The sequence below is a fragment of the Pelodiscus sinensis genome, chromosome 7 (genome assembly GCF_052426305.1).
Source record: "Pelodiscus sinensis isolate ZL-2025 chromosome 7, ASM5242630v1, whole genome shotgun sequence".
NCBI classification, from domain to species: domain Eukaryota; kingdom Metazoa; phylum Chordata; order Testudines; family Trionychidae; genus Pelodiscus; species Pelodiscus sinensis.
The window spans coordinates 48,620,765-48,646,854 of record NC_143058.1 but is presented as its reverse complement, the minus strand read 5'-3'; the positions used below and the strand labels follow the sequence as shown (position 1 = coordinate 48,646,854).

Below are 26,090 nucleotides of genomic sequence, written 5' to 3'. Positions count from 1 at the left end.
ACATATTCACAAATGTGCCAACAAAGTGATACATTGTATATATAGATATATGCATGTGCACAGTGTGTATTTATAGCTCTTCAATATAAATATATATTTACAGCTAGTGATTGTAAAATGTACATGTAGATAAATAGTCTTGCATCTTTTCCATAGTATGTAAAATATGGACATTTTCTGTCTCTGTAACATGTAAGTGCTATGTATGAATTCTGTAAATGTTCTCTTTAGATTGGACCTTACAAAAAAGCTGAAGCTGTAGCTACAGTTGTTGCTGCAGTTGATCAGGCACGCGTCAGAGAGCCCTGGGAGGTAGAGTATGCTGAAGAAGGCTATGCTGAGCAGACAGCTTTGGGATATGAATATAAAGAGCGTACAACTGCAGGTCACATTGTTGAGGTGCCAGCAGAACATCATGTTGTCACCAAACCAGTGCACGTGCCTTCTGAAACAAAAGTTTCCACCGCTGAAAAAATGGGAATGCATATATCAACACAGGTTAGATTTGATTTGCATTGCACTCCTTCTCTGGATGTCTTTTTTTTAACTGAAATTGTTTATTTTGCAGTTTGGTGATTATCAGAACATACTCACCAAACATTTTATTGATGAATATAGATTAAAAGAACAGAAGAAGCCAGAACCGAAAAAGCAGTCCTTGTGGAACACACACGTCCCCGGACTGCAAGTCCTCATTTTACAGTTTCAAAAATTACTGTTCCGAAACCAGATCATACTTACGAGGTAAGGAGTGGAGAAAGGGTATGTTAGGCAAACACAAGCTCAGTTAAAATAACTCATACGCTTTTTTTCCATATTCATGTTCCTCCTTCCCCCTTCCCTTACAGTGCTGTGTTACTCCCAAGTGCGGAAGAGGTTGCGCTATCCTTCTGATTTTGTATTGCCCTGTTCCCTAGTAAAAAATAAAAAAGCATAAATAAATGTATGTCCTTTATTTGTGAAATCCTTCCAAAAAGTGATTTTTTTTAAACCGCGACCCTTTCATATATTCAGAATGTATCTAGAACATGTGGTATTTAATTTATGTCTGGCACACACCTTCACCCTCTTTAAAGAATAATAAAAAATCCTTATTCATGCTCATTTTTGCATTAAAGCAATAATGCTTCGATAGCAGTGGGTTTTTTTCTTTCCAGTTGTTTTACTGCATACTAAACCAGTTTAGGAATTAACATACTCTATATCCCTAATCCAAACTATGTTTATGGTCCCATAAAGAACCATGTGCTTTTGTATTAATTTCAATATTAGGGACACAATCCAACTTAGTTATGTGCAAAGGTTGCACTTTGATATCTCTTTGGGCATTTTAATTGTTTCCTGGCATATAATTAGTTCTGTAATGCCTTAGGGTGTGTCTAGACTACAGGGGTTTTTCAAAAAAAGTGGCCTTTTTTCGAAAAAACTTCCCCTGCGTTTAGACTGCTGCTGCGTTCTTTCAAAAGTAAAAATTAAAAGAATGTGGCAGGTTTTTTTTGACCACGGAAAACTTCATTTTATGAGGCAGAATGCCTTTTTTCGAAAGTAATGGAAACTGTGCTTTTTCGAAAGGGAGCATCCAGACTGTCTGGGTGCTCTCTTTCGAAAAAGCAGCTTGCTTTTTTGAAAGTACTGGTTGTAGTCCAGATGCTCTTTTTCAAAAGAGGCTTTTTTGAAAGTATCTTTCAAAAAAGCCTCTTTCGAAAGAGGCTTGCAGTCTAGACATAGCCTTAGTGAAAATCTAAGTTCAGCAATAGAAAACAATAGATCATTTCCATTTAAGAGCTATGTTGCTATTTAAAGGACAAAATGCTAGCACAATATAATAGAGTCTATCACATGCTAAGCCACTTTAAGTCTGCATAACATAAATATATATACTATGTTATTTTACATATTTTACAGCATAGTGGTATTGAAAATGTTTTATGTAGCTTATCTAGTGTTAATAAATATGAGAATAAGGAATTAACAGATTCATATGTAATCTATCATACTTGCTTGCTTGGGAAATACATAGTGCATCTTTTGAAAGAAAGAGTAATACAACTCTAACTTTATTTTTCTTGGGTTGGTTAGGTTTCCATAGCAGGCTCTGCTATGGCTACTCTAGAAAAAGAGTTATCAGCAACTTCTGTTCAAAAGATCACCAGATCTGTGAAATCACCTCAAGTAAAGCCACATGAAACCAGAATGATGACAGAGAAAGTTGTCTCGCCACAATTTCCCTTTGGAGAGGCAGCTGATGCCTATAAGAGTCGTTATGATGTTGAGACCAAAAGAGACATAAGTGTGAGCATTACCGGTGGTGTGGTACGGGAGGAGCATATTGAATTAATGCAAGAAGGTGAAACCAAGGTTTGTCATTAAGTGAATTCCAATCAACTTGACTGACTTGCATCTTAAAAACAATATAGTTACCCTGTGTGTTCACAGTTTCCCTCGTTGCAAGTTTTGCCTTTTAAAATATCCCTGTTGAGCTTTGTCTATCTTAGGCTGTACTTTTTTTTTTTTTTTTTTTTTGCATGAGTATTTCTAAGATCCTTACATCACTTTGTCACAGCAAGCAACTGTCACTCTCTGCAAAGAAACATTTTCCTACATTAGTTCTGGCATGTCTGCTGTTTATTTCCTTAGCTTTATGGGAGGTTTAGTAACTCTGCTTTACATGTCCTAGGTGACAGAAACGGCTAGAGTTCCTGAGCCAGCAGAAGTCCCTGCTGCCCCGCCAACCTTAGTCTCAGTAAGTAGTGGAAATGTAGATATATGGTTACATTGTCTTCCTTCTCCTTACTTTTAAGATGTGTTGTTTCACCCTCATTTTGTCATGTATTTAATATGTTCAGTTGCTTTCTGGAGCTCTGACACCATTCCGTGTCTGTAGTGGGTTACCAGTCTCTGTTGCCATGTGACCTATCAGAATAATCGTTGCTGAAACGGAATAAGTGAATTCTCACAAATATCTGCCAAAAGATCAAGTTTCCTCTAGACTTTCCCTATGAAGAGTAACATATTCAGATAGCTCAACTCCAGCTTCAAAAGCTGTCATTTGAAAATGTCTTTTCTCTCTGATTTGTTTGAGGCACTGCATATCAGTACCTGGTTTTGATACAGAAGCTGAATTTTGAGTTTCAGGGCAATTTTAATTGTACAGTTGAAATGATTTGTTTATGAGTGAAGAGCCATATTCATTATATGACTGCTTTTGTGTGATACAGGGTCTGAAAAACATGACTGTTATAGAAGGAGAATCTGTCACTTTGGAGTGTTACATCTCTGGCCATCCAGCCCCGACTGTGTCATGGTACAGAGAAGACTATCAGATTGAGAGTTCAATAGACTTCCAGATTACCTTCAAAGCAGGAGTTGCTCGCCTTGTGATTCGTGAAGCCTTTGCAGAAGACAGTGGAAGATTTACTTGCACAGCTTCCAATTCAGCTGGAACTATAAGCACTTCATGCTACTTGCATGTGCAAGGCAAGTAGATTTGTCATAAGAAGAATACAAACACTTTACCCAATTGAAATGAAGAATACAAACACTTTACCAAGTTAAAACTTACCTCTATCTGGCTATTTCTGCACTATAGGGTTTTTTCGGAAAAACACATGTTTTTCCGAAAAAACTTCACTTATGTCCACGCTGCAATCGTATTCTTTTGAAAAAAAACCAAAAGAACAGAGAGGTTTTTCCTGCATTGGCAACCCTCTTTCTACAACAGTGTTTCTTAAACTTTTTAAGACCGAGGAACACCAAACAATATTTTTTTTATGAGGAACACAAAGGATTTTTTTGTTGAACCAAAAAAAAAAAAAAAAAAAAAAAAAAGGTTGGGGGCCAAAAGGGTTGGGGGAGGCCATTTTGAATTCTGTTGTTCTCCATGGCACACCTCCGACTGCCTCGCAGCACTCTGGTTTGCCGTGGAACACAGTTTAAGAAACGCTTTTCTACAAGGAAGAAGCCTTTTTCTAAAAGAGCTCTTTCGGAAAAAGGCGTGTGTGGATGGCGAAGAGGGAGTTCTTTCAAAAGAAGAGAAAAGAGGAAAAAGTACAGATGCCCTGGTGGCCATTCCATCCATAGCAATCACAGCGTACAGGCAAGATAGTTTCCATTCAGTGTGGACGCTATCTTTCAAAAATGCAGATCGCCTTTTCCATGTGCTTTGGCAGTGTGAAAGCTCTCTTTCGTAAGTAATTTTTTCAGAAGATCTCTTCTGGAAAAGCTTGTTCCGAAAGAATCCTGCAGTCTAGATTTAGCCTCCAAGAACTAATAGTTCTAACAGTTATGGAAGCAGAGGGTGGGTCTTGTTTTGCCCACCGCAGACTCCAGAGCTGGTAAACCTGCCAGCAATTCCTACTTAGTCTCTTCACCTAATAAAAGAATTTGTATTGTCTGGGGCAAAAAAATCAAGGGCAACCTTTTAGAATTATACAGTATATGCAGCATCCCATTCCTGTTTTCACTTGAAGATATGTGGGACTGCCACCCTTCACATTAGTTCCACATCTCCCCACTATTCTGGGGTCCCCTACTGTCAACCATCAGTAACAAATATTTCAGCTCATAGTGTCAAGACTACCATTCACTAGTAAGTGACCTAAAAATGCAAACATACATAGAAGGAATAAATAGCAAAGACCACCCGTCTCCCCCATGAGCATGCTCATTGATCATCACAAGTATCTGAGATGGGGAGGAAGAGTTTGCTTTGTTACTGAGCTATATTCAAGACAATCCAAAATCCACACTCTAAGAAACATTATGGCACTCCCAAGATCCCATGCACCAATAGGGCAAATGGCCATATAGGTCATATCAGATTGGCAAATACCACAGGAACAACAGAAGCACGGACCAATAATATATGAGAGAGAAATATTAAGGATGAAGGGTACTAAATAGCTCGGGAATGTGGATTGTGACTATTACAGCCATGTTGGGTAGTTGGGAGGGTCCCCAAGACACCTGGATGCCAGTCACCCAAGTCACCTGGATGCCAGTTATGAGCAAGCAGGTATTCCTGATTCACTGTCCCTGTGCAAGTACCTGGCCCTTAAAGCCAGGCAGCAAAAGTACCTTTTCTCCTACCTGCTTTGTCCACTTTTAAAATGTTTTGGCATCAACATTATATTTTCCTTACAGTGTCTGAGGAGATTGAAAGCCGAGAAACAGTTTCTGCAAAGGCTGTCACAGAAGAGAAACGGTAATGTTACTTTTCCACACAGACTGCTCATACTGTGAATTTTAGTTACTTCCATTTTATGTATTCCTGCTTCCCTTCAGCATCAGCTCATATGCTTTCTTTGAAATCTTCTTCCAGCTATGTGGAGTCAAAAGATGTGGTAATGGTTGATACCACTGTTACAGAACAAGAAATGTTTGGAGAAGCTGCGGCTCCTTATTTTTTAACCAAACCTGTAGTTCAGAAGTTAGTTGAAGGTGGAAGTGTCATTTTTGAGTGCCAAATTGGAGGCAACCCAAAGCCACACATCTACTGGAAAAAAGCTGGGGTACCTCTTTCTACTGGATACAGGTAGATAAGCTACTTAAACATTGACCTTTCTCTGATACACAAATAATACTTCCATAGACTTGACACACATTAGAATTCAGTTATCTCCTTTGAAGCAAGTCCATCCCTAGTGTAACCCCATTGAGTGCAGTGGAGTGTCATTGGGACTTGAATACAGCCTTCAGTTTGAAACTCCTCAGGCCATTCTTCCCTGTGAAGGGACGCAAAGGTTGCTTTCGTGGGTTAGAAAATGTATATTTTAAAAGGCTAGAAAAACAATTATAAAATACAAGATTGAACTAAAAATCAACACATACATTCATTTATATATAGAAAGGGAGACTTTGTTTGGAATTTTCTCTGCAATGTTCTATAGGATTGAGGGACTATTTAGTGAAGGAGCCATCTGAACACATTTTCTGGCACTCCTGAAATTTATCATAATTTAAGTACCTATAGAAAATGATGGAAATGATGTTGCCAAGAATCAAGCTCCCTGTATGTAAAAATTCTGATATCGGGAAGGTTATTGAATATGGTAATGGAGTCCTCAAGATTTCATGTACTGTCTTTGTCTCTAGGTTCAATTATTAGCATAGGTAGAGGATATCATTGAGCTTTGGTCACAGTGTTGTTATTTCGCTTGTGCTTATGTACTATTCCACTGAGTTGATATTGGCCTAAAAATTATCCCAACATTGGCTTTTTCAAGGAATAATTAGTCATAGACCTTTCAACAAGTAAATACACTAAGAGTTCTGCTGATCAGAATTATGGAGACTTTGTGTTTTCTGTGTTCTTACAGACACAAAGTGAGTTACAAAAAAGAGACTGGGGAATGCAGACTTGAAATTTCTATGACCTTTGCCGATGATGCCGGAGAATACACTATTGTTATTCGCAATAAGCATGGAGAAGCTTCTGCATCAGCCTCTTTACTGGAAGAAGGTATACATATGTGCATGATGGTGGGAGAGGAGGAATTAAGAAAAAAGTCAGGGATAAAAATGTGGAAAAATAAGACTGGAGTTTCTTAAGCTTGTTTTAAGGTTAGCAAGTTGTTGCCACTCAGTTTGATACAATGAAAACAGATTGGTCACAATGATTGATGAGAGGGTGCAGTATCTCATGCAATACTGAACAATTAAGTATTAAAAATGGAGGCATTCTTCTTTTAAGTGAATCTCCTAAAGGAGCTTCTGGACCTATGGGCACTTTCATGGAAGTTGTCAAACCATGATGATTTACAGAGCCACTTGCCAGTCACAGAGTGAAATCCTGGCCTCCCTTTGATTCTAATGGGGCCAGGATTTCACCCAGGCTGTTCACTTCTGTGGAAGCAAATAGTAAGGAATGGTACACAGACCTCCCTCCCTTCCTCCATACTTGCCCCTTCCTCAGAGAAAGAGAAGGTACTAGGAGCTCTGCTGAAAGATGAGTGTCCGTAGCTGCTTTCCCGTGGCACTGAGGATTTCTGCAGGAGGAAGAGAATGACCTTACGCTCGTACAGAGTTTAGAATTTCCTATTGAGTGTAGCTACAGAAGCCTTTCCTTTGCAGTACTCTTAATGCTATGCACAATATGTTGGGCCTTGTGGTTCTGGAGAAAGGAGCTGGTGATTGTGCTTGGGGAAAAAGAAACTAATTTAAACTATTTAGCTGTCCGTGTATATATTTATCAAGTACCATAGTTCCCGGAGGGAAGATGTGGAAGTAAAGTTAAGAGGTTGAGAAGAGACGAGTTTTCTCTTTTTAGAAGTGATTGGTGCTTTAAAACACCTGTCCTAGAACATGTAAATTATGAGGTTTTAATCAAGACTGGGTGGAGAGACTGTTGTACTGATTCTCAAAGAGCATCAGGATGTTCACTTGTTCCACAACAGCCTGTTTAAAATAATACATGCTAAATGATAACTGCTGCAGCTTATTTCTAAATTTATGCCAGTAAAAATAGACCGTGACTTATCAGAATTCATGTGTACTTAACTCCTAGCTGATTATGAGGTCTACCTAAAATTGCAACAAGAAATGATGTACCAAACTCAGGTGACTGCATATGTACAAGAACCAAAAGTGGCTGAGATAGCCCCAGCTATTTCATATGCTGACTATGAAAAAGAATATGAAAAAGAACAAGCTCTTATTAGGAAGAAAATGGCAAAAGACACTGTACAGATCCGGACTTATGTAGATGAACAGGTATGTATTTTAGCCTTTTGAATTATGATGGAAGCAGTTCATTTGTGTTTAGTTTCACACATGTCAGTTTTTCTACAAACTCTGTAAAATCTGTTCTACAAAATCTATCACAAAGCTGTTTCTTTTTGCATAGGAATTTCACATTTCTTCCTTTGAAGAAAGACTTATCAAAGAAATTGAATACAGAATTATTAAGACCACCCTAGAAGAACTCCTGGAGGAAGACAGAGAAGAGATGGTGGTTGATGTTCCTGAATCTGAAACAGTTGAGGCAGGATTTGATTTAGGATTAAAGAATTATAGAATCTTTGAGGGAATGGCTGTTACTTTCCATTGTAAGATGTCTGGATATCCATTACCCAAGGTATGCCAACACCCATAAATGTATGACACAGCTATTGTTTGTAATGATATGAAACAGGCCTGTTTCTATATGTGGAAAACATACTGGATGAGGTAGCTCCCTGTCAGACAACACCTTCTGTATCGTACTTAGCTAGAAAACTACAAATTCCAAAAATAATGTATATTTTTCAATCCTTTGTTCTCCCATCAAGCTGAATTTCCATTTTGTAGCCTTGCACGATAGTTTATAGATAAGGAAATGTATTAGATTAACCAGAATGCTATGGTGGTTTTGCACTATTTAATCATCCTTGGAGTGTCACAGAGAAATGGTCACATAATAGTGAATCTGGCTTGTTTCTGTTTCATTCTTTATGTATCATAAAACTGTATTTTAATTTGGATACTGATTTTTATATCGTATGCCACTGTTCTTTACGCATTTATTTCAGATAAAATTGTTTGCCTGCTAAATGTGGGTTACAGTCATGCAATAGTAGAAAAGTAGTGGGAAAGACCTACTGGTGTCCCAAGTAACATGCCCCTGTACTCTCATCTCCATGAGGGCTCACTTCAGTTTTTACTATTTCTTGTGCAGATTGCATGGTATAAGGATGGCAAACGCATTAAGCATGGAGAGCGCTACCACATGGAGGTTCTGCAAGATGGCAGAGCTAGTCTCAATTTACCTGTTGTTTTGCCTGAAGATGAAGGAATTTATACAGTCTTTGCCAGTAATGTTAAAGGAAATGCCATTTGCTCTGCAAAGCTATACATTGAACCCGTTGCACCTGTTGGAGCTCCAGGTTATATGCCAGCACCAGATGTTATGAAAAGATACAGGTAAGTGCAGAGTAATATGCAAATCTCATGTTCATTCCAGTCCACTACCAATAAACAGGGTTCATTGGTCCCCATGTGTACTCCAAGCTGAACAAGCTTAGACTGTCAGTCCCAGCGTTCCTCCATGCTGTTGGAAGTACTAATGTCAATTCAGTAAGTGGCACTCTGTTCTGTTGTCAGCACTGAGCAATGTGATTCTGGAGGCACCATCTTTCACGTAATAGATTTAAACATAGTACTGGTTTTAGAACCCTAGTAACCACACCCTGTCTAATGTATTCCTCTTCACTTGGGGTTTTAACCATTGTGCACTGCGCTGTTTGAACAACTCTTACTTTCCATTACACAGATTGCTACATTTCAGTGGTCAGAGAACTTATCCAGTTCTAGATTATAAATAGGTGTTGTGTGTGTGTAAATGTGTACACAGTATAGACAAAAAGAAACAAATTATCAATAATAATTTTACCTCACCTTTCCTTCTCTATTCTCTATTGCTTTAGCCTGGTTCTAGGTGTCATTGCTACATCACAGCTTTTTTTGTCTCCTCCTCAGGTCTCTTTCTCCCCGTTCACCAAGCCGTTCTCCAGCCCGTAGTTCTCCATCTCGTTCTCCTGCTCGCAGACTAGAGGAAACTGATGAGGGACAACTGGAGAGATTGTATAAGCCAGTTTTTGTGTTGAAGCCTAGTTCCTTTAAATGTGCAGAGGGGCAGACAGCGAGATTTGACCTAAAAGTAGTGGGACGACCCATGCCCGAAACATACTGGTTTCATAATGGTATCTTAATTTCTTTTCATAAGATAATTCTCTCAAAAAAATATTGTATTTTCCATATTGGGCAACAGTACTAAGTGTATAAACAAATTGTGTATTTCTGCAGGTCAACAAGTGGTTAATGACTTTACCCATAAAATAGTAGTTAAAGAAGATGGCACACAGTCAATGATCATTGTCAATACTAGGCCTGATGATTCAGGTGAATGGACTGTTGTTGCTCAAAACAGGGCAGGCAAAGCTACGATCTCAATGACCTTGACAGTGGAAGGTATTTACTCTGAACATTTTGGAATAAAGTCTATCATTCTAAACTATAAAAGCAGCTACTTTAGTTTTGGTGTTGTCACTTTTATTTTGCTCTTTCAGCTCAAGAACATCTAGTGAAACCACATTTTGTAGAAAGGCTGAAGAACGTCAGTGTCAAGGAAGGTGCTAAACTGAAAATGGCAGTGAAAGCTACTGGTAACCCTAATCCTGATATTGTATGGTTGAAGAACAGTGATATCATTGTACCTCATAAATACCCAAAGATCAAGTAAGTGCTTCCCAAAGAGATGATATATAAAAACAGTAAAGATATCAATAAGCCTGGTCCTGCAAAGTACGAAGTGCCCCCTAGTATTCGTTGAATGCCTCCAGCTTCCAAAGCATGTGCTACCCTTGGCCTTTAAAGACTATGGGAATCTTTAATGAGGACTTCAATGAGGAATTGATCTGGCCTAAAAGAGTGTATATAATACTTGACAGGCTCAGGCATTCCTTTTGCATGGTATTGTACCTTTATATTATGTGTTTTATTAAAACAATCTACATAAGCTTTCTGTATCTACGGTCCTGCAGCAGTAAATGCAACTTGCACTGATTTCAGTGAGTGTTACTTTGTGTTTACAGAGTGCCTAGCACAATGAGGCCACATTCGTGTTTAGTCTTTAAGCACAACCATAATAAACTTGGTTAAGCATTATTTTTGGTTCCACCTAGAGTTTGCCTGCTTATGGGCTAAGGGATGGGTCCTAATTGTGAAGGAGATGCATGAGAAAATAATGTATATCTTTTTAATATTTCAGAATTGAGGGAACTAAAGGAGAAGCTGCACTTAAAATTGAGTCCACTGTCAAGCATGATGCTGCATGGTATACTGCCACTGCTATCAATAAAGCAGGCCGCGACACTACACGGTGCAAGGTGAATGTCGAAGTGGAATTTGCAGAACCGGAACCAGAAAGGAAACTCATCATTCCAAGAGGAACGTACAAAGCAAAGGAGATTGCAGCTCCTGAGCTCGAGCCTCTCCATTTGCGTTATGGTCAAGAGCAATGGGAGGAGGGAGACCTTTATGACAAAGAAAAACAACAAAAGCCATTCTTTAAGAAGAAACTCACTTCATTAAGGCTCAAGTGCTTTGGACCAGCTCATTTTGACTGCAGACTGACACCAATTGGTGACCCCACTATGGTGGTTGAATGGCTACATGACGGCAAACCCCTAGAGGCAGCCAATAGACTTCGCATGATTAATGAATTTGGATACTGCAGTCTGGATTACGGAGTAGCCTATCCTAGAGACAGTGGAGTGATCACTTGCAGGGCAAGTAACAAATATGGTGCTGACCACACATCAGCTACTCTTATTGTTAAAGATGAGAAAAGCCTTGTGGAAGAAACTCAGTTGCCAGAAGGCAGGAAGGGACTACAACGAATTGAAGAGATGGAAAGAATGGCTCATGAGGGAGCCCTTGCTGGAGTGACAGAGGATCAAAAAGAGAAGCAAAAGCCAGAAATTGTTTTGGTCCCTGAGCCTGCACGAGTTCTGGAAGGTGAAACTGCACGGTTCCGCTGCCGAGTCACCGGCTATCCACAACCCAAAGTCAATTGGTATCTCAACGGGCAGCTTATTCGTAAAAGCAAAAGGTTTAGACTTCGCTATGATGGTATCTATTACCTGGACATTGTGGACTGCAAATCTTACGATACAGGTGAAGTGAAGGTTACTGCCGAAAATCCAGAGGGGGTAACAGAACATAAAGTAAAACTTGAGATCCAGCAGAGGGAAGATTTCAGGTCTGTCCTTCGCCGGGCACCCGAACCGAGGCATGAGCCAGCAGCAGCAGAACCTGGTAAACTCCTCTTTCAAGTACAAAAAGTAGACAAGCCTGCTGAGACAACTACCAAAGAGGTGGTAAAGCTAAAAAGGGCTGAGAGAATCACTCATGAGAAGCTACCAGAGGAGACTGAAGAGCTACGCAGTAAATTCAAGCGTAGGACAGAGGAGGGCTATTATGAAGCTATTACTGCTGTGGAGCTTAAGTCTCGTAAAAAGGATGAAGCATATGAAGAAATGCTTAAAAAGACAAAAGAGGAACTTCTTCACTGGACCAAAGAATTAACTGAGGAAGAGAAGAAAGCACTTCTTGCTGCAGGTGAATTCACGGTTCCAGCTGTCAAACCAGACAAGCTTGGGCTTAGTCCAAGCATGGAGGCTCCTAAGATACTTGAAAGAATCCAAAGCCAGACAGTAGCTCAAGGTAGCGATGCACATTTCCGTGTTAGAGTAGTAGGGAAGCCGGACCCTGAATGTCAGTGGTTCAGAAATGGTGTACAAATTGAGAGGTCTGATCGGATATATTGGTATTGGCCTGAAGATAATGTTTGTGAATTGGTCATCAGAGATTTAACAGCTGAAGACTCTGCCAGCATCATGGTGAAAGCTATCAATATAGTGGGTGAAACTTCAAGCCACGCTTTCTTGCTAGTACAAGGTAATATGTAAATCCACTTCATGTACCCTGTTTGTTAACCAAATATGTTTTGTCTTTGTAGTCAACAGGTTATCAACTCTGTTTGTTTATTTATTTACTTTCTTACATACATACTTACTTACATACTTACTTACTTATTTATTTTGCAGCCAAACAGTTGATAAATTTCACGCAAAGTTTACAAGATGTTGTTGCTAAAGAGAGAGATTCCATGGCAACCTTTGAATGTGAAACCTCAGAACCCTTTGTCAAAGTGAAATGGTATAAAAATGGAATAGAAATTTTTTCTGGAGACAAATACAGGATGCACTCTGACAGAAAAGGTCACTTTCTTTCTGTGCTAATGATTGACATGTCGGATGCTGAGGACTACAGCTGTACATTGGTAGAAGATGAAACTGTAAAAACAACTGCTAAGCTTATTGTTGAAGGTAGGAACGAAAGCTTTATTGCACTCAATGTTTTTATAGTTATTTCTTCCTAGAAGAAATCAGCTATTATCCAGGAACACAGCAGCATGTATTTTGCTGCATAGCACACTGCTGGAATGTTTACACTTTGTTTATATTTTAATGCAACATGAAAGTCTGAAAATTATTTTATGTTCAGGATTTTAAAATAATATTTGATTTTGATTTATGTTTGCTTCTTTAAACTCGTATGTTTTTATAAGAAATCATTTGTGAGAATATTTTTGTTCCAATGCAGGTGCCATTATTGAGTTTGTTAAAGAACTTGAGGATATTGAAGTTCCAGAGTCCTTCTCAGGTGAACTTGAATGTGAGATTTCCCCTGAAGACATGGAGGGGAAATGGTATTGTGGCGATGTGGAGCTCACATCCAATAGTAAATATGTGATTACGTCCCGACGTGGTCGTCAAATTCTCACTGTCAAAGATGTTAGTAAGGAAGACCAAGGAGAGTACAGCTTTGTTGTAGATGACAAAAAGACAAGCTGCAAACTCAAGATGAAGCGTAAGCCTCTTTAATCATGTGCCTCTTATTTCGTACAGCTTTAAGAGTAATTATTTTGTTTGTCTGTTTTGCGGATTAATTTATTTTTCTTTCATATTTCATAGCCCGTCCTGTCACTATTCTGCAAGGACTTACTGATCAGAAAGTCTGTGAGGGTGATATTGTGCAACTTGAAGTTAAAGTCTCTCTAGAAAATGTTGAAGGTGTCTGGATGAAGGATGGTATTGAAATTCAGCCAAATGACCGTGTGCATGTTGTGCTGGACAAGCAATCACATATGTTGTTAGTTGAAGATGTAACAAAGGAAGATAGTGGAAACTACTCTTTTAACGTTCCCAGTCTTCTTCTCTCAACCACTGGACGAGTTTCTGTTTATAGTAAGTGACTATTAGCCAATTCAGTGTTTTTTGAAGACATGGGTAGTCATTTGCTTGCTTTGTTTCTTCTTAATTTAAGAAGTTTTTACATGAATTTTTTTGTGACCTGCTAGGTGTGGACATAGTAGTACCTCTAAAAGATGTTCACAGTATTGAAGGAACAAAAGCTGTCTTTGAATGTAAAGTTTCGGTGCCTGATGTGTCTTCATCCAAATGGTACCTAAACGATCAACAAATAAGTCCTGATGACCGTATACAAGCTGTCTGCAAAGGCACTAAACAGAGGCTAGTGCTTGTCAGGACCCATGCTTCAGATGAAGGACACTATAAACTGATGGTTGGCAAAGTTGAAACTAGTTGCAACCTCATAGTTGAAAGTAGGTATTCATTAAGATGCACCGTTCTTAAAACACCTCTTGCTAATATAATAAAAGTGGTACTAATATTTCTAATGAACTTTTTTTTACAGAAATTCAGATTATTAGAGGCCTTCATGACATCACATGCACTGAAACTCAGAATGTATCCTTTGAGGTTGAGCTATCTCATGCAAATATCGATGTTTTATGGCACTTCAAAGATCAAGAGCTCAACGCTAGTCCTAAGTACAAAATTGAAGCACGTGGCAAAATATATAAACTGACAGTGGTGAACATGATGAAAGATGATGAAGGTGAATACACATTTTGTGCTGGAGAAAAGAAAACATCTGGGAAACTTGTTGTAGCAGGTTAGTATGTTTAAATCCCAAAACTCTTACACTGATTTTTAAAAAATGTGTCCAATGTAATAAGTGACTTACCTGGTGATTTTGCTCTTGCTATATCTTTCTCGTCTTTTTCCCCTCAAGTTTGTCTCCTCTTCTCTATCTTATTTTTTCTGTCTTCTCAGTTTTGAATCAGCAGCACTTAAGTGGGTGCTTAAATGTTTTGTTAAACTGGAGTCATATTACAGAATGATGCACAGTGCCTTCCATATGATTATGGAAATGAAGGCAGGATGTTGTAGCGGGTGGATTTCAGCAAGCCTGCATTTAAGTATAGGGGGGAAATAATCTAATGAGACAGCTGAAACACTAAACAAATAATTTGTGCTTTTGCTCCCCAACAGGAGGTGCCATTGCAAAACCCCTCACTGATCTAACAGTGGCTGAATCCCAAGAAGCCATTTTTGAATGCGAGGTGGCAAATCCTGATTCTGAAGGCCAGTGGTTGAAGGACGGTAAACCATTATCTATGACAGATCGCTTCCAAAGCGAATCAGATGGTTTAAAGAGGATTCTTAATATTCCAGTCACCACCCTTGATGATATGGGTGAATATACCTACAAAGTGGCATCCTCAAAAACATCTGCCAAACTGAAGGTTGAAGGTCAGTAATTTCATCCTGACAATGCCTTTTAAGGACTTGCTTCAAAGGCCATTAAGATCAATGTCCTTTGGCTCAGACCCTAAGTATGATGTACATGATCATTATTAGAAACTGTATTTTGTATTGAAAGTGCATGATATCCGAGCCAGTAAATACATACAATTGTGGATGTTCCATGTTAAAATTTTACATATTTTGATAAAAACATATTCAGTGTACACTGTATGCCATTTAAAAGTTAACATTTGCCAACTGTAGAGTAGCATTTTAAACATAGGAAACTTTGTTAATCTAAGACATGACAGCTGCTGGGAAATGCAGGGTTGGAAGAGAGGGAGCTTTGAAAACCATAAGGGTATAAAATGTATGCTTTTGTATCTTAAAATAAAAGAAGATCATAACATATTTTTTAAAATGAAAATATTTAACTTTTTTTGAGTTTCAGTTCACTTTACCAGCTTTATTGGTAATTATTTTTCTAGCTGTTAAAATAAAGAAGACGCTAAAGAACTTGACTGTAACAGAAACACAAGATGCACTTTTTTCTGTGGAACTTACCCATCCTGATGTTAAAGGAGTTCAGTGGATCAAAAATGGCATTGAACTTAAATCAGATGACAAATATGAGATTACAGTAAAGGAAAATGTTTACACACTGAAAGTGAAAAATTGTGTTATCACGGATGAGTCTGTTTACAGTTTTAAGCTTGGAAGGTTAGGCGCCAATGCCAGACTCCATATTGAAAGTAAGTCAGTATGATCAATTGTGATAATTTCAGCAATTAGTTTAATGACTGATACAAAATGTAAGTCATATGGATGAATAAACTGTTATAATTCTCTTCCTTAAGCTGTTAAAATAATCAAAAAGCCAAAAGATGTGACTGCTTTGGAAAATGCCACTGTTTCCTTTGAATTGAGTGTGTCCCATGATACCGTACCGGTCAAATGGTTCCACAAAAACGTTGAGATTAAATCAAGTGACAAGTACAGGATGATCTCTCAAAGGAAAGCTCACAAGCTGATGTTGCAGAATATATCTCCCTCTGATGCTGGAGAATACACAGCTGTAGTAGGGCAACTGGAGTGCAAAGCAAAGCTCTTTGTGGAAAGTAAGTATTTCGTGTCACATTACCTCAGGTATTATAACTAGCTCCTGCACAGGATAATCTGTTACTCTTTGCATTTCCAATTTCATAAACATAATTTAAAAGAGAGTACTATCTGATTTGTTTCCATTTTCTTGTTTTTTTCATAGCTGTACATATTACTAAGACCATGAAAAATATTGAGGTTCCTGAGACCAAAACGGCCTCCTTTCAGTGTGAAGTATCTCATTTCAATGTACCTGCAGTATGGCTAAAAAATGGAGTGGAAATTGAAATGAGTCAAAAGTTCAAAATAGTGGTTCAGGGGAAACTCCATCAGCTTAATATCATGAACACAAGTAGTGAAGATTCTGCAGAATATACATTTGTCTGTGGGAATGACAGAGTTAGTGCAACTCTGACAGTGAATCGTAAGTGAAAAATAAAAATTAACCGAAGTGTTTTGTGTTTGGAAAATAGTTGTATTAATCTATGATTAAGGCTTCTTTGTGTTCAATATAAATGGAAACACACCTCATCTGCTGGTTAGAGCAGGTATATGAGAGTCAGGAGACATGGGATAAAATTCTCAAAAGAAGTACCTAAGGAGCCTAAGTCCCATTTTCAAAAGAAATGTAGGCACTTAGGAGCTAAGTCCCACTGACCCTTAGCATTCTAAGGTTGTGTCTGCACTACACCCATACTCGAAATAAGCTACGCAATTTGACCTACGCAGATTTCAAAATTTGACGCTGACTACACAGTACTTATTTTGAAATTAATCAACATTCTGAAATGTCCCTTACTTCTCACAGAATGAGGCCTTTATAGGGACATTGGAATACAAGCCCATTATATATTGAGATAATGGTCGTGCTCAAAAGACGTGAAATAGCTATTTTGGGATATCTTCAGTATCCCAAAATAGCGCTGCACTGTAGACATAGACTAAATGGGATTATGTTCCTAAATCATTTAGAAACTTTTGAAATTATTATTCCTTGACTCTGACACAATCTCTCTTTAACATTTCACAAATCATTTAACTGTTCAGTGCCTCAATTTCATCACCTATAAAATGGGGAATATGCCCCTTTCTAAAGCATTTTGAGATCCTTGAATAAAAGTCTTTATATGATTACAGAATTGCAAAGTTTGTGTTTTTGTATTTGTTTGATTTTTTGAGTTTAAAGCTCTTTTTTGTTCTAGAAAATAAGTTTATTCAGGTCACTCAGTATCTATGGGCTTTTCACTGGTTTTATAGATTTCTTTACTGAATTCACAATAATATGTGATAAATACAGACAAAACCAATCTTTGAATAGTAGTAACTTCCAAATAAAACGCTAAAAAGGCACTCTGTTTTTGATCATTTTTGTCCTAAATGTAAGAAGCCAAATTTCTATGAAAGGCTTATTTTATAACATTCTGCAAAACCAGTGAAGCTAGGACCTTGGTCTAAATGCAATCTAATTAAAGGATTGTAAAGCAATTCAGGCTCAATGTGGCTATTTCTTTCCTTTTAGCTATCCTGATTACATCTATGCTGAAAGACATCAATGCTGAAGAGAAAGATACAATAACATTTGAAATAACTGTCAACTATGAAGGCATCACATATAAGTGGTTAAAGAATGGGGTGGAGATAAAATCAACCGACAGGTGCCAGATAAGAACTAAAAAACTTACACATTCTCTTGCCATAAGGAATGTCCACTTTGGTGATGCTGCAGAATACAGTTTTGTTGCTGGGAATGCTGTTTCATCAGCCACTTTATATGTGGAAGGTATTTGTCTTCATAGTCTCTATATATTTAATTGACTTAATGGTCCTCTTGATGTATATCTACTGTGCTCATCGTTTATCCATGGTATTTCCCTAGCTCGTCACATTGAATTTAGGAAGCACATTAAAGACATTAAGGTTGTAGAGAAGAAACGAGCCATTTTTGAATGTGAAATCTCAGAACCTGACATTTCAGTGCAATGGATGAAAGATGGCCAGGAACTCCAACTTGGAGACAGGTAATCATTTTCTCCAGAATAAGATCCTAGTGTTCTTTATACCTTTTTAGAAAAATAGTCCTGTTCATTCCTCCTTTTGTTTTTAGAGTGAAAGTTCAGAGGGAGAGATTTGTCCATCGCCTCCTCATTCCTTCCACGAAGATGTCTGATGCTGGACAGTATACTGTAGTAGCCGGAGGAAACATGTCCAGTGCTACCTTAGTTGTGGAAGGTCGTGATATTCGTATCAGGAGCGTCCGTAAAGATGTTCAGGTACTATATATGAATAGGGAATAAATTCTTGTTCGCTCTGTTGTTTGAAGGAGGTAAATTGTTTGGGGTACTTCCTCTCCAGCCCCCTCCAAACAGCAATAGTCATGAGGTCAAAGCTGCCCAACAAGTTCTGATGGGCCACCCCCATCACCATTGTATAGATCGTGGGGATTCTAAAAGCCCATCTTCTCACCAGACATGTAACTTTCTAATCATCGATCCAAATAGGCAGGAGTGGCCCTAGATGAGCTGCCGGCAACTGGCGCCCTAGGCAAAACGCGCGATCGGCGCCCCCGCCTTCAAAGCCCTCAGTGGCTGTTTATCTTGGTGTCCTAGGCGACCGCCTAGGTCGCCTGGATTGACGGGCCACCACTGCAAATAGGACAGTAATAAGTTGCAAAAGAGAGTACCCCTGCCGCTTTGAGGCCTATAGAGTTACTTTTGGTTGATGCACTAAGTAGTAGGACATCCTGTGATCTGCTGCAGAGATCTAATTGAGCGCCTCATGAATCTTCTCCCTTATGGTTTAATGAATCAGGAAGGCAGCTGCAAAAGCAGTTAATATATGTAATATTTATTCTGCTTCATAAAAGGTCATTGAAAGACAACGTGCTGTAATTGAATTTGAAGTTAACGAAGATGATATTGAAGCTCGCTGGTATAAGGATGGCATTGAGATCAATTTCCAGATTGAGGAAAGATATCACTATGTTGTGGAAAGAAGAATCCACCAGATGAGCATCACTGAAACAAGATACAGTGATGCTGGGGAATATACCTTTGTAGCAGGAAGAAACAGAAGCTCTATTATTCTCTATGTTAACGGTATGCATGCTTGCAATATTGTTAAAGCCATGCTTGGTCATCAGATATTAGAGAGAGAGAATGTAGGTGAGGTAATATCTTTTATTGAACCAAATTCTGTTGGTGAGACAGAGACACAAACATTACCTCACCCACTTGGTTTCTCTAATAGTAAGTGTGGGCATTCGTTTTGCTCATCATTGCATTTCCTATCCTGTGTTTCCTGTACCTCTGTGAAAGGCTGTTGGCATTAAAATACTATAAACTTGGGATAACTTCAGAAAGAACCCTGGAACAGTTGGGGCTGCTTATGCTACATCACTTCTTTTGGTCCACTCTTTCCATTGAAATGGATACCAGATTAAAATGATATAGGACTTTTTAATCTCTGTATCTGCCTAAATCAGTCACTTCTCTTATGTCCAAGTGAATAAAACAGTAGTCCCTTAACTTTCATATCTCAAATATTTAGTATCAGAGGGAGCAACCTAATAGTTTTCAGAGATGTTGTTTACAATTTCATCTTTCAAAAAATCCTATATACTAAAACAGCTTGTTCTGAAACATTTTTTCCTGAGTCCTCTTTATTTCATCCCCATTTCAATATTCCTTGCCCAAGAAAATCACCCAATCAAGTAAAGGGAAAAATTCATTGAGCGAGAAATATTAAATTGGCTCCTTAGTCAGTGGGAACTTTGCATGAATAAGGATTGTGGATTCTGGCCAGTTGACAGTAGTACTTTTGTTTATCAGAGTAAGAAAGTTGTCTTACAACATTTGAATAATTTCAATAAGCAACACATATTTCAACCCTTTTTTTTTCCAATCTGCAGCTCCGGAGCCACCCCAGATTATTCAGGAGCTTCAGCCCACCACTGTGGAATCTGGTAAACCAGCCCGTTTTTGTGCTGTAATATCAGGTAGACCACAGCCCAAAATTTCCTGGTATAAAGATGAGCAGCAGCTTTCTCCAGGCTTTAAATGCAAGTTTCTTCATGACGCACAAGAATACACTCTATTGTTGATTGAGACTTTCCCTGAAGATGCAGCAGTTTACACGTGTGAAGCAAAGAATGACTATGGCGTTGCCACTACTTCAGCTTCACTTTCAGTAGAAGGTGAGTTTCCCATGTTCCTCACTGTGTATTTGAAATGTCATTGTCCCCATTTTGTGACGTGCTCTTCCATGTGGCCTAACCTTTTGGTCTCTTTCTTTTAGTCCCTGAAGTTGTTTCTCCTGATCTGGAAGTGCCAGTTTATCCACCTACTCTTATAACACCGCTTCGAGATGTTGTTACTTCTGAGGGACAGTCTGCATGTTTTCAGTGCAGAATTACAGGGACAGGTTAGTTTAATGAAATCATATACAATTTTTATTACATTGGAATTGTTCAGTTGATACTCGAGCAAGTCTAATAGCATAAGAGCTGAAATCTATCTTTTTGAGGATTGTGTAACTATCTGTTATACATACGGAGAACAGTGTTGGCTGTATAATTGACTGGCAGCTAACAATTTAAAAAAGCTATCTCATAGCTGCCAGCAGACATGATATTTGAGTCTCCTAACGCTTAGCAGTTTTTTAATGGCTGGTTATGGGCTCAGTAGTTTAGGGATGTAAAGGAGTAGTCTACTAATACTATTAACCAATAGCCTAGGCTTATCAGTTAATCTAGTCTACTACTGGCTTTCCTCTTCCCCCTTGCTGCCTCTGTAACAGAGACAGGAGCATGGAGAGGAGGAAGGGGACAGGGGAGGCTGCAGCAACACAGCTTCTGTTCATGTTGGGCCCAGGCTCACCACAGAAAGAGGCTACTTCGCAGCAGCAGTCCCTGTCCACAGGGAGTCCGAGCTCCTCGTAGACAGAGACTCTGTCTGTGAGGAGCTTAGACCTCCCACAGATAGAGGCTGTTGCCACCCCATGCTGCTGCCTCTGTGTCAGAGTCAGCAGTGCAGTTGACAAGCAGCCGGTCTACGCGGGGAGCTGGTTTTTAAACTGGCTCCTCTCGCAGACCAGCTCCTGCCAGGCACCCCATGCTGCTGCCTGTGTATCAGAGGCAGCAGTGTGGAGTAGCAGGATGCTCCCCAACAGTTGCGCTGGGAGCACACTGGCTGCTAGCCCCACTCCCAGGGACTATAGAATAGTCAAATAACCACTAAGAATTCATGCGGTTATTCGACTATTCTATTACCCACTATCTAATATCCCTACAGTAGTTCTTACATTTTTAATCAGATGTGAACCTTTGTAATGCTCTTCAGAGAGACTGCTACATGAAGTTTAAAACCCAGTGCAGTGATATGGCAAAGCTTTGAAGACCTAACTGCAATGATGGGGAAAGCATTGTCCTATAAATGAGCATGAACAATGAACAAAGCTTTTGGTGCCACCTACTGATATACCATTTTAAAAAGATACAGATCAAAAATCTGCTCTGTCTTTCCCCTCAAAACCCTGAATAGCCCCAGGATGTGTCATTTTCTGTATCATTCACGGAAATGTTAAACTAAAAATATTACATGAAAATTAGCTTTTTTGTTTCAGCTAGAGTCAGAGGGTTTTTTTTTATTTTCACTTATTCAAAATATACATTCCTTATGTAAATGTACCATGTTATTTAAATAAAATACCATCTTATAACTAAAAAATTCATCCATGGCAGTATAGTGGCCAGTTTGCTAAATTAAGCTGCAGTAATAGTTGTGGAATTACCCCACTTATTCTTGGGCACGAATAATAATAATTAATAATAAAATATTTACATACTGCTATAGAACTATTTAGTGCCTAACATAAAACAGTACAAGATTCAGTCCCTGTTTCAAAAGTTTGCAGTAGATAATAGGCAGAACAAAGTCCATATTTAAATCATCTTTGAGTTGTAGAAATGGAAAAATTTGCATGAAATGAGTAGCAACTACTTTTTTTATCACTTAAAAGTACAATTCTTAAATTGGAAAAAGATTAGAAAACAAATCTGCTTTCATGATAAAAATTGTGATGAGACTCAGAAAATACATGTGGGACTTTATACTTGAACTACTAACATCTTAATTACAGCGATTCAAAGCATGCCAAACTTGTGTGTGTGCACCTGTATACAAACTATCTTTATGTGCATGTTGATGACTGAGAAATACATTAGCAGCAAGGCATATGGGGAGTCAATCTCGCAATTCCTGTGCTTTTTGTATTATTTACACATTAATGTGCATCTTTCTCAAATACAGAATGAAAATATTTATATTAGTTTAGCTGATATAATAATTTTGAGAATATATTATATATTTTCAAAGTGTATACAGTATGATAGTGTATACAGTATGATACTGTTTCCTGAAAACATGATGTTTGTAATACAATGACAGCACCAAGCCAGTTAAAATAATGTATATATGCCAGATTAGTGCAGTTAATGATGTCGTACACTGCCAAATTTGATGACTGGTGCTGGGCTCTTCCTCTCCAAGGGTATGTCTACACTGCCACCCTAGTTCAAACTAGGGTGGCTAATGTAGGCAATCGAAGTTGCAAATGAAGCCCGGGATTTAACTATCCCGGGCTTCATTTGCATCTTGCCGGGCGCCGCCATTTTTAAATCCCTGTTAGTGCGGACTCCGTGCCCGCGGCTACACACGGCACAGAGTAGGTAGTTCAAATTAGGCTCTCTAATTCGAACTACCGTTACTCCTCGTGGAACAAGGTGTAACGGTAGTTCGAATGAGAGAGCCTAATTCGAACTACCTTCCGTGCCGCGTGTAGCCGCGGGCACGGAGTCTGCACTAACGGGGATTTAAAAATGGCGGCACCCGGCAAGATGCAAATGCAGCCCGGGATAGTTAAATCCCGGGCTTCATTTGCAACTTCGATTGCCTACATTAGCCACCCTAGTTTGAACTAGGGTGGCAGTGTAGACATACCCCAAGGTAGCAAAGTCTGTGAGATCTAGGAAGATCAGCAGGCTTCATGCATGAAGCAAGAAGGTTTCTCACTGGATTCAAAAGTGACCTTTCTGGTCAGTTATGAACTGACATTAAAAAACTTAACAGAGGCCAGTACAACTAAACTAGAGCTTCTGCTATGATGATTTTCACTGGCTGTGAGGTTCCAACCCTAAGGTCTATAGGGTTAGTGGTACAAAAACTGGAAGGTTCTTGGAACTCAAAGAGAAAAACAGGCCAGAGAACAGGTTACTATTGTCACTTGTTTGAACAGTTTGGAGCAGCTCAATTATTTTATAACCTACTAAATGATTAGTTTTAAATGGGAATTTGAGATTTAAGGAGACTATAAAATGAAAGCAGTTCTCCAGGAATACAGTAATAATAAATAACAGCAGCACTTTTAAAAAACAAAACACAGTGAAATTTTCCAAGACACCGGGGATGCAATACCCTAAACAGCCAGCTATATTCATGCACTTAAGCATGCATCCAATTCTGCAAAATGGGGCATGCTTGAAAACAAAAGGGAAATGGACTCCCTACAACTTCTTCTGCTCCTTCCTTATGCCAGTATCCCACTCCTCCCCTTCTCATTCATTCCAGCAGCCACCAGACCCCTTTGCCAGGTACTGACTCCATGCTGCCTTCCTCCCATGTACAGCATCTCCCCTCTCCTTCATATACCTATAGCCATCAGCTTAGCTCCCACATATTTCTTCACAGGTGAATTCTCAATGGAGAGTTCTACTTAAAATGTGCTGCCAAGATATAACGGCTGGGATCTTTCATTTTTCATGCTCATTGACAATATTGGGGACCTTATTTACCTCTGCTATTTCAAAAATATCCAGACGGAGAAGGAAAAAAGCAAGAGATTTCCAGTCAATCTCTGAATGTAGCAGTAACAAAATAAGTTTTCCCTCATACATACTATGAGAAATGTAAAATACTCAATAAGCTACATGTCATTAAACTAGCCTCATTGTACATTATCAAGGAATGTTCAACTTCAAAAAGCTGTGATATAAGTGATTTCTAATTTTCACATTTTTAAAATACTTATTTGTGGATACTGTATCTTAATCTTACATGTCTTTTTTTAATATTATTATTTTACTTGGGCAGATCTGAAAATCTCTTGGTATTGCAAAGATAAGGAGATCAAGCCATCCCGTTTCTTTAGAATGACTCATTTTGAAGACACTTGCCAGCTGGAGATTGCAGAAGCCTATCCAGAAGATGAAGGAATTTATACTTTTGTTGCTAGTAATTCTGTAGGCCAAGTGACAAGTACTGCTAACTTGAAGTTGGAAGGTACAAAGTGCAGTTAAAAATACTTTAATTAAGGTGTGTGGTGATACTAATATTCATTAATAAATGTATGTGAGTTACTGTCATGTCATGTCTTTTAATTCAATTAATCAGTATCCCCTTACAATCTCCACAACATCCATTTGCAACTCCAAGACACAGGTCATGAACAGTGACGTTTCACAGTTTTTCAATCTTCATTGCACTTCACCTTTCAATTCTCTTCATTAGCAGTTTCCAGCATGCATCAATCAAGGAGGAATCCTTGTCTCTAACCATAGTCTATTAAACAGACTTTTACTGTTTTAACAAGCCTCTGCCTTGTAAAGATCTATAAAGAGTTTTTATATTGATAAAATGTTTTCATTTAAGAAACATTAGGAAATCTTAAACAAGGGCATGCCCCAGATTTGGGCAAATGAGAAAACAAATTTGCACCCATATCTTTTAAATTATTAATCACAAATTTCAGAACAGAAAATGGTCTAGAGAGTTTGCTATTTTAAACTTATGTTGTTCTTAGTGTTATTTAACCAGAATTTTTTTTATTTTGCAACAGGATTTATAAACTGGGGAATTAGTGATTGATACTGTAAAACTGCCAGGCCAAAAAGGAAAAAAAGAAATGTGAGAGACAGAACTTTGATTGTAGCGTAGGGTAAGAAATTAAAAGTTGGCATGCTTCTTTTCAGGATTTAAAAAGGTTGAAGAAGTTACATCAAAGTCCCAGTGGCATGTTTCTTCATCAGTTTCACTTAAGAAGGAGCCTGTTGGCCAAAGGCCCACCTTTATCCAGCCTATTTCAAGCTGCAACGTATGCAGCGGGGAAACAGTCAGATTTCAAGCCAGGGTATCTGGTATGCCAAAACCAGAAATCCAGTGGTTTCATAACCAACAGCTAATGTTGCCAACAAAAGATATAGTTTTCCATTTTGATGAGTCTACAGGCACAGCTATGCTTATAATAGTAGATGCTTATTTAGAGCATGCTGGCCAATACTCTTGCAAAGCAGGAAATAGTGCTGGAGAAGCAACTTGCACAGCTACACTTACAGTGACTGCCGAAGGTAAAGCCCCATTTTTGTTCAAAAGGATTCCGTTTGTTATATTCCACACTGTTACTAATTGCCTCCTTTCCTCTTATCACATCTTTTAGTTAGCAGCTAGTTCACTAATGTTGGTAGTTTTCTCTATAACCAATAAACCACTGTCATTTCTTCTACCTTAATATGTCATATAACTTAAAATCTCACAAAACTGTGTCCTATATATAGAAAATGTAGACATTTTACTAAACTAAAAAAGCACACACTTTAAACCAGAGCGCTGGTGACAGTCACACCATTGTCACATATACTCTACACGGGGGTGTAAAAGCTAACAGAAAATATGTCCGTAAAGAGTATCATAACAGATTATTTGATATCAGAATGGACAGCTTCAATGAAAAGAAGAGACGAAATATCAACTGTGGTTATCAATTGCATGAGTGCAAGTTATTTGCCAT

At 38.6% G+C, this 26,090-nt stretch overlaps 1 protein-coding gene across 50 annotated transcripts in view; it reads left to right on the top strand.

Moving 5' to 3' along the window:
• Positions 1-26,090, top strand: part of TTN (titin) — a 323,995-nt gene that overhangs the window by 22,371 nt on the left and 275,534 nt on the right. For 49 of the 50 annotated variants that reach the window (XM_089779942.1, XM_089779940.1, XM_089779930.1 and 46 more), the window contains 32 exons: positions 232-498; positions 619-744; positions 2,080-2,358; positions 2,678-2,743; positions 3,219-3,477; positions 5,143-5,203; positions 5,321-5,533; positions 6,318-6,460; positions 7,505-7,710; positions 7,844-8,074; positions 8,654-8,898; positions 9,454-9,677; positions 9,781-9,945; positions 10,044-10,212; positions 10,745-12,435; positions 12,585-12,866; positions 13,144-13,410; positions 13,515-13,787; positions 13,901-14,164; positions 14,257-14,517; positions 14,898-15,158; positions 15,641-15,904; positions 16,010-16,270; positions 16,417-16,677; positions 17,773-18,033; positions 18,130-18,271; positions 18,358-18,523; positions 19,117-19,348; positions 20,161-20,445; positions 20,547-20,672; positions 24,398-24,586; positions 25,276-25,650. In XM_089779942.1, the coding sequence (XP_089636068.1) occupies positions 232-498; positions 619-744; positions 2,080-2,358; positions 2,678-2,743; positions 3,219-3,477; positions 5,143-5,203; positions 5,321-5,533; positions 6,318-6,460; positions 7,505-7,710; positions 7,844-8,074; positions 8,654-8,898; positions 9,454-9,677; positions 9,781-9,945; positions 10,044-10,212; positions 10,745-12,435; positions 12,585-12,866; positions 13,144-13,410; positions 13,515-13,787; positions 13,901-14,164; positions 14,257-14,517; positions 14,898-15,158; positions 15,641-15,904; positions 16,010-16,270; positions 16,417-16,677; positions 17,773-18,033; positions 18,130-18,271; positions 18,358-18,523; positions 19,117-19,348; positions 20,161-20,445; positions 20,547-20,672; positions 24,398-24,586; positions 25,276-25,650 (8,515 nt within the window). The remainder of the gene's footprint in view (positions 1-231; positions 499-618; positions 745-2,079; positions 2,359-2,677; positions 2,744-3,218; positions 3,478-5,142; positions 5,204-5,320; positions 5,534-6,317; positions 6,461-7,504; positions 7,711-7,843; positions 8,075-8,653; positions 8,899-9,453; positions 9,678-9,780; positions 9,946-10,043; positions 10,213-10,744; positions 12,436-12,584; positions 12,867-13,143; positions 13,411-13,514; positions 13,788-13,900; positions 14,165-14,256; positions 14,518-14,897; positions 15,159-15,640; positions 15,905-16,009; positions 16,271-16,416; positions 16,678-17,772; positions 18,034-18,129; positions 18,272-18,357; positions 18,524-19,116; positions 19,349-20,160; positions 20,446-20,546; positions 20,673-24,397; positions 24,587-25,275; positions 25,651-26,090) is intronic. The other variant, XM_089779944.1, reaches the window with a different exon arrangement.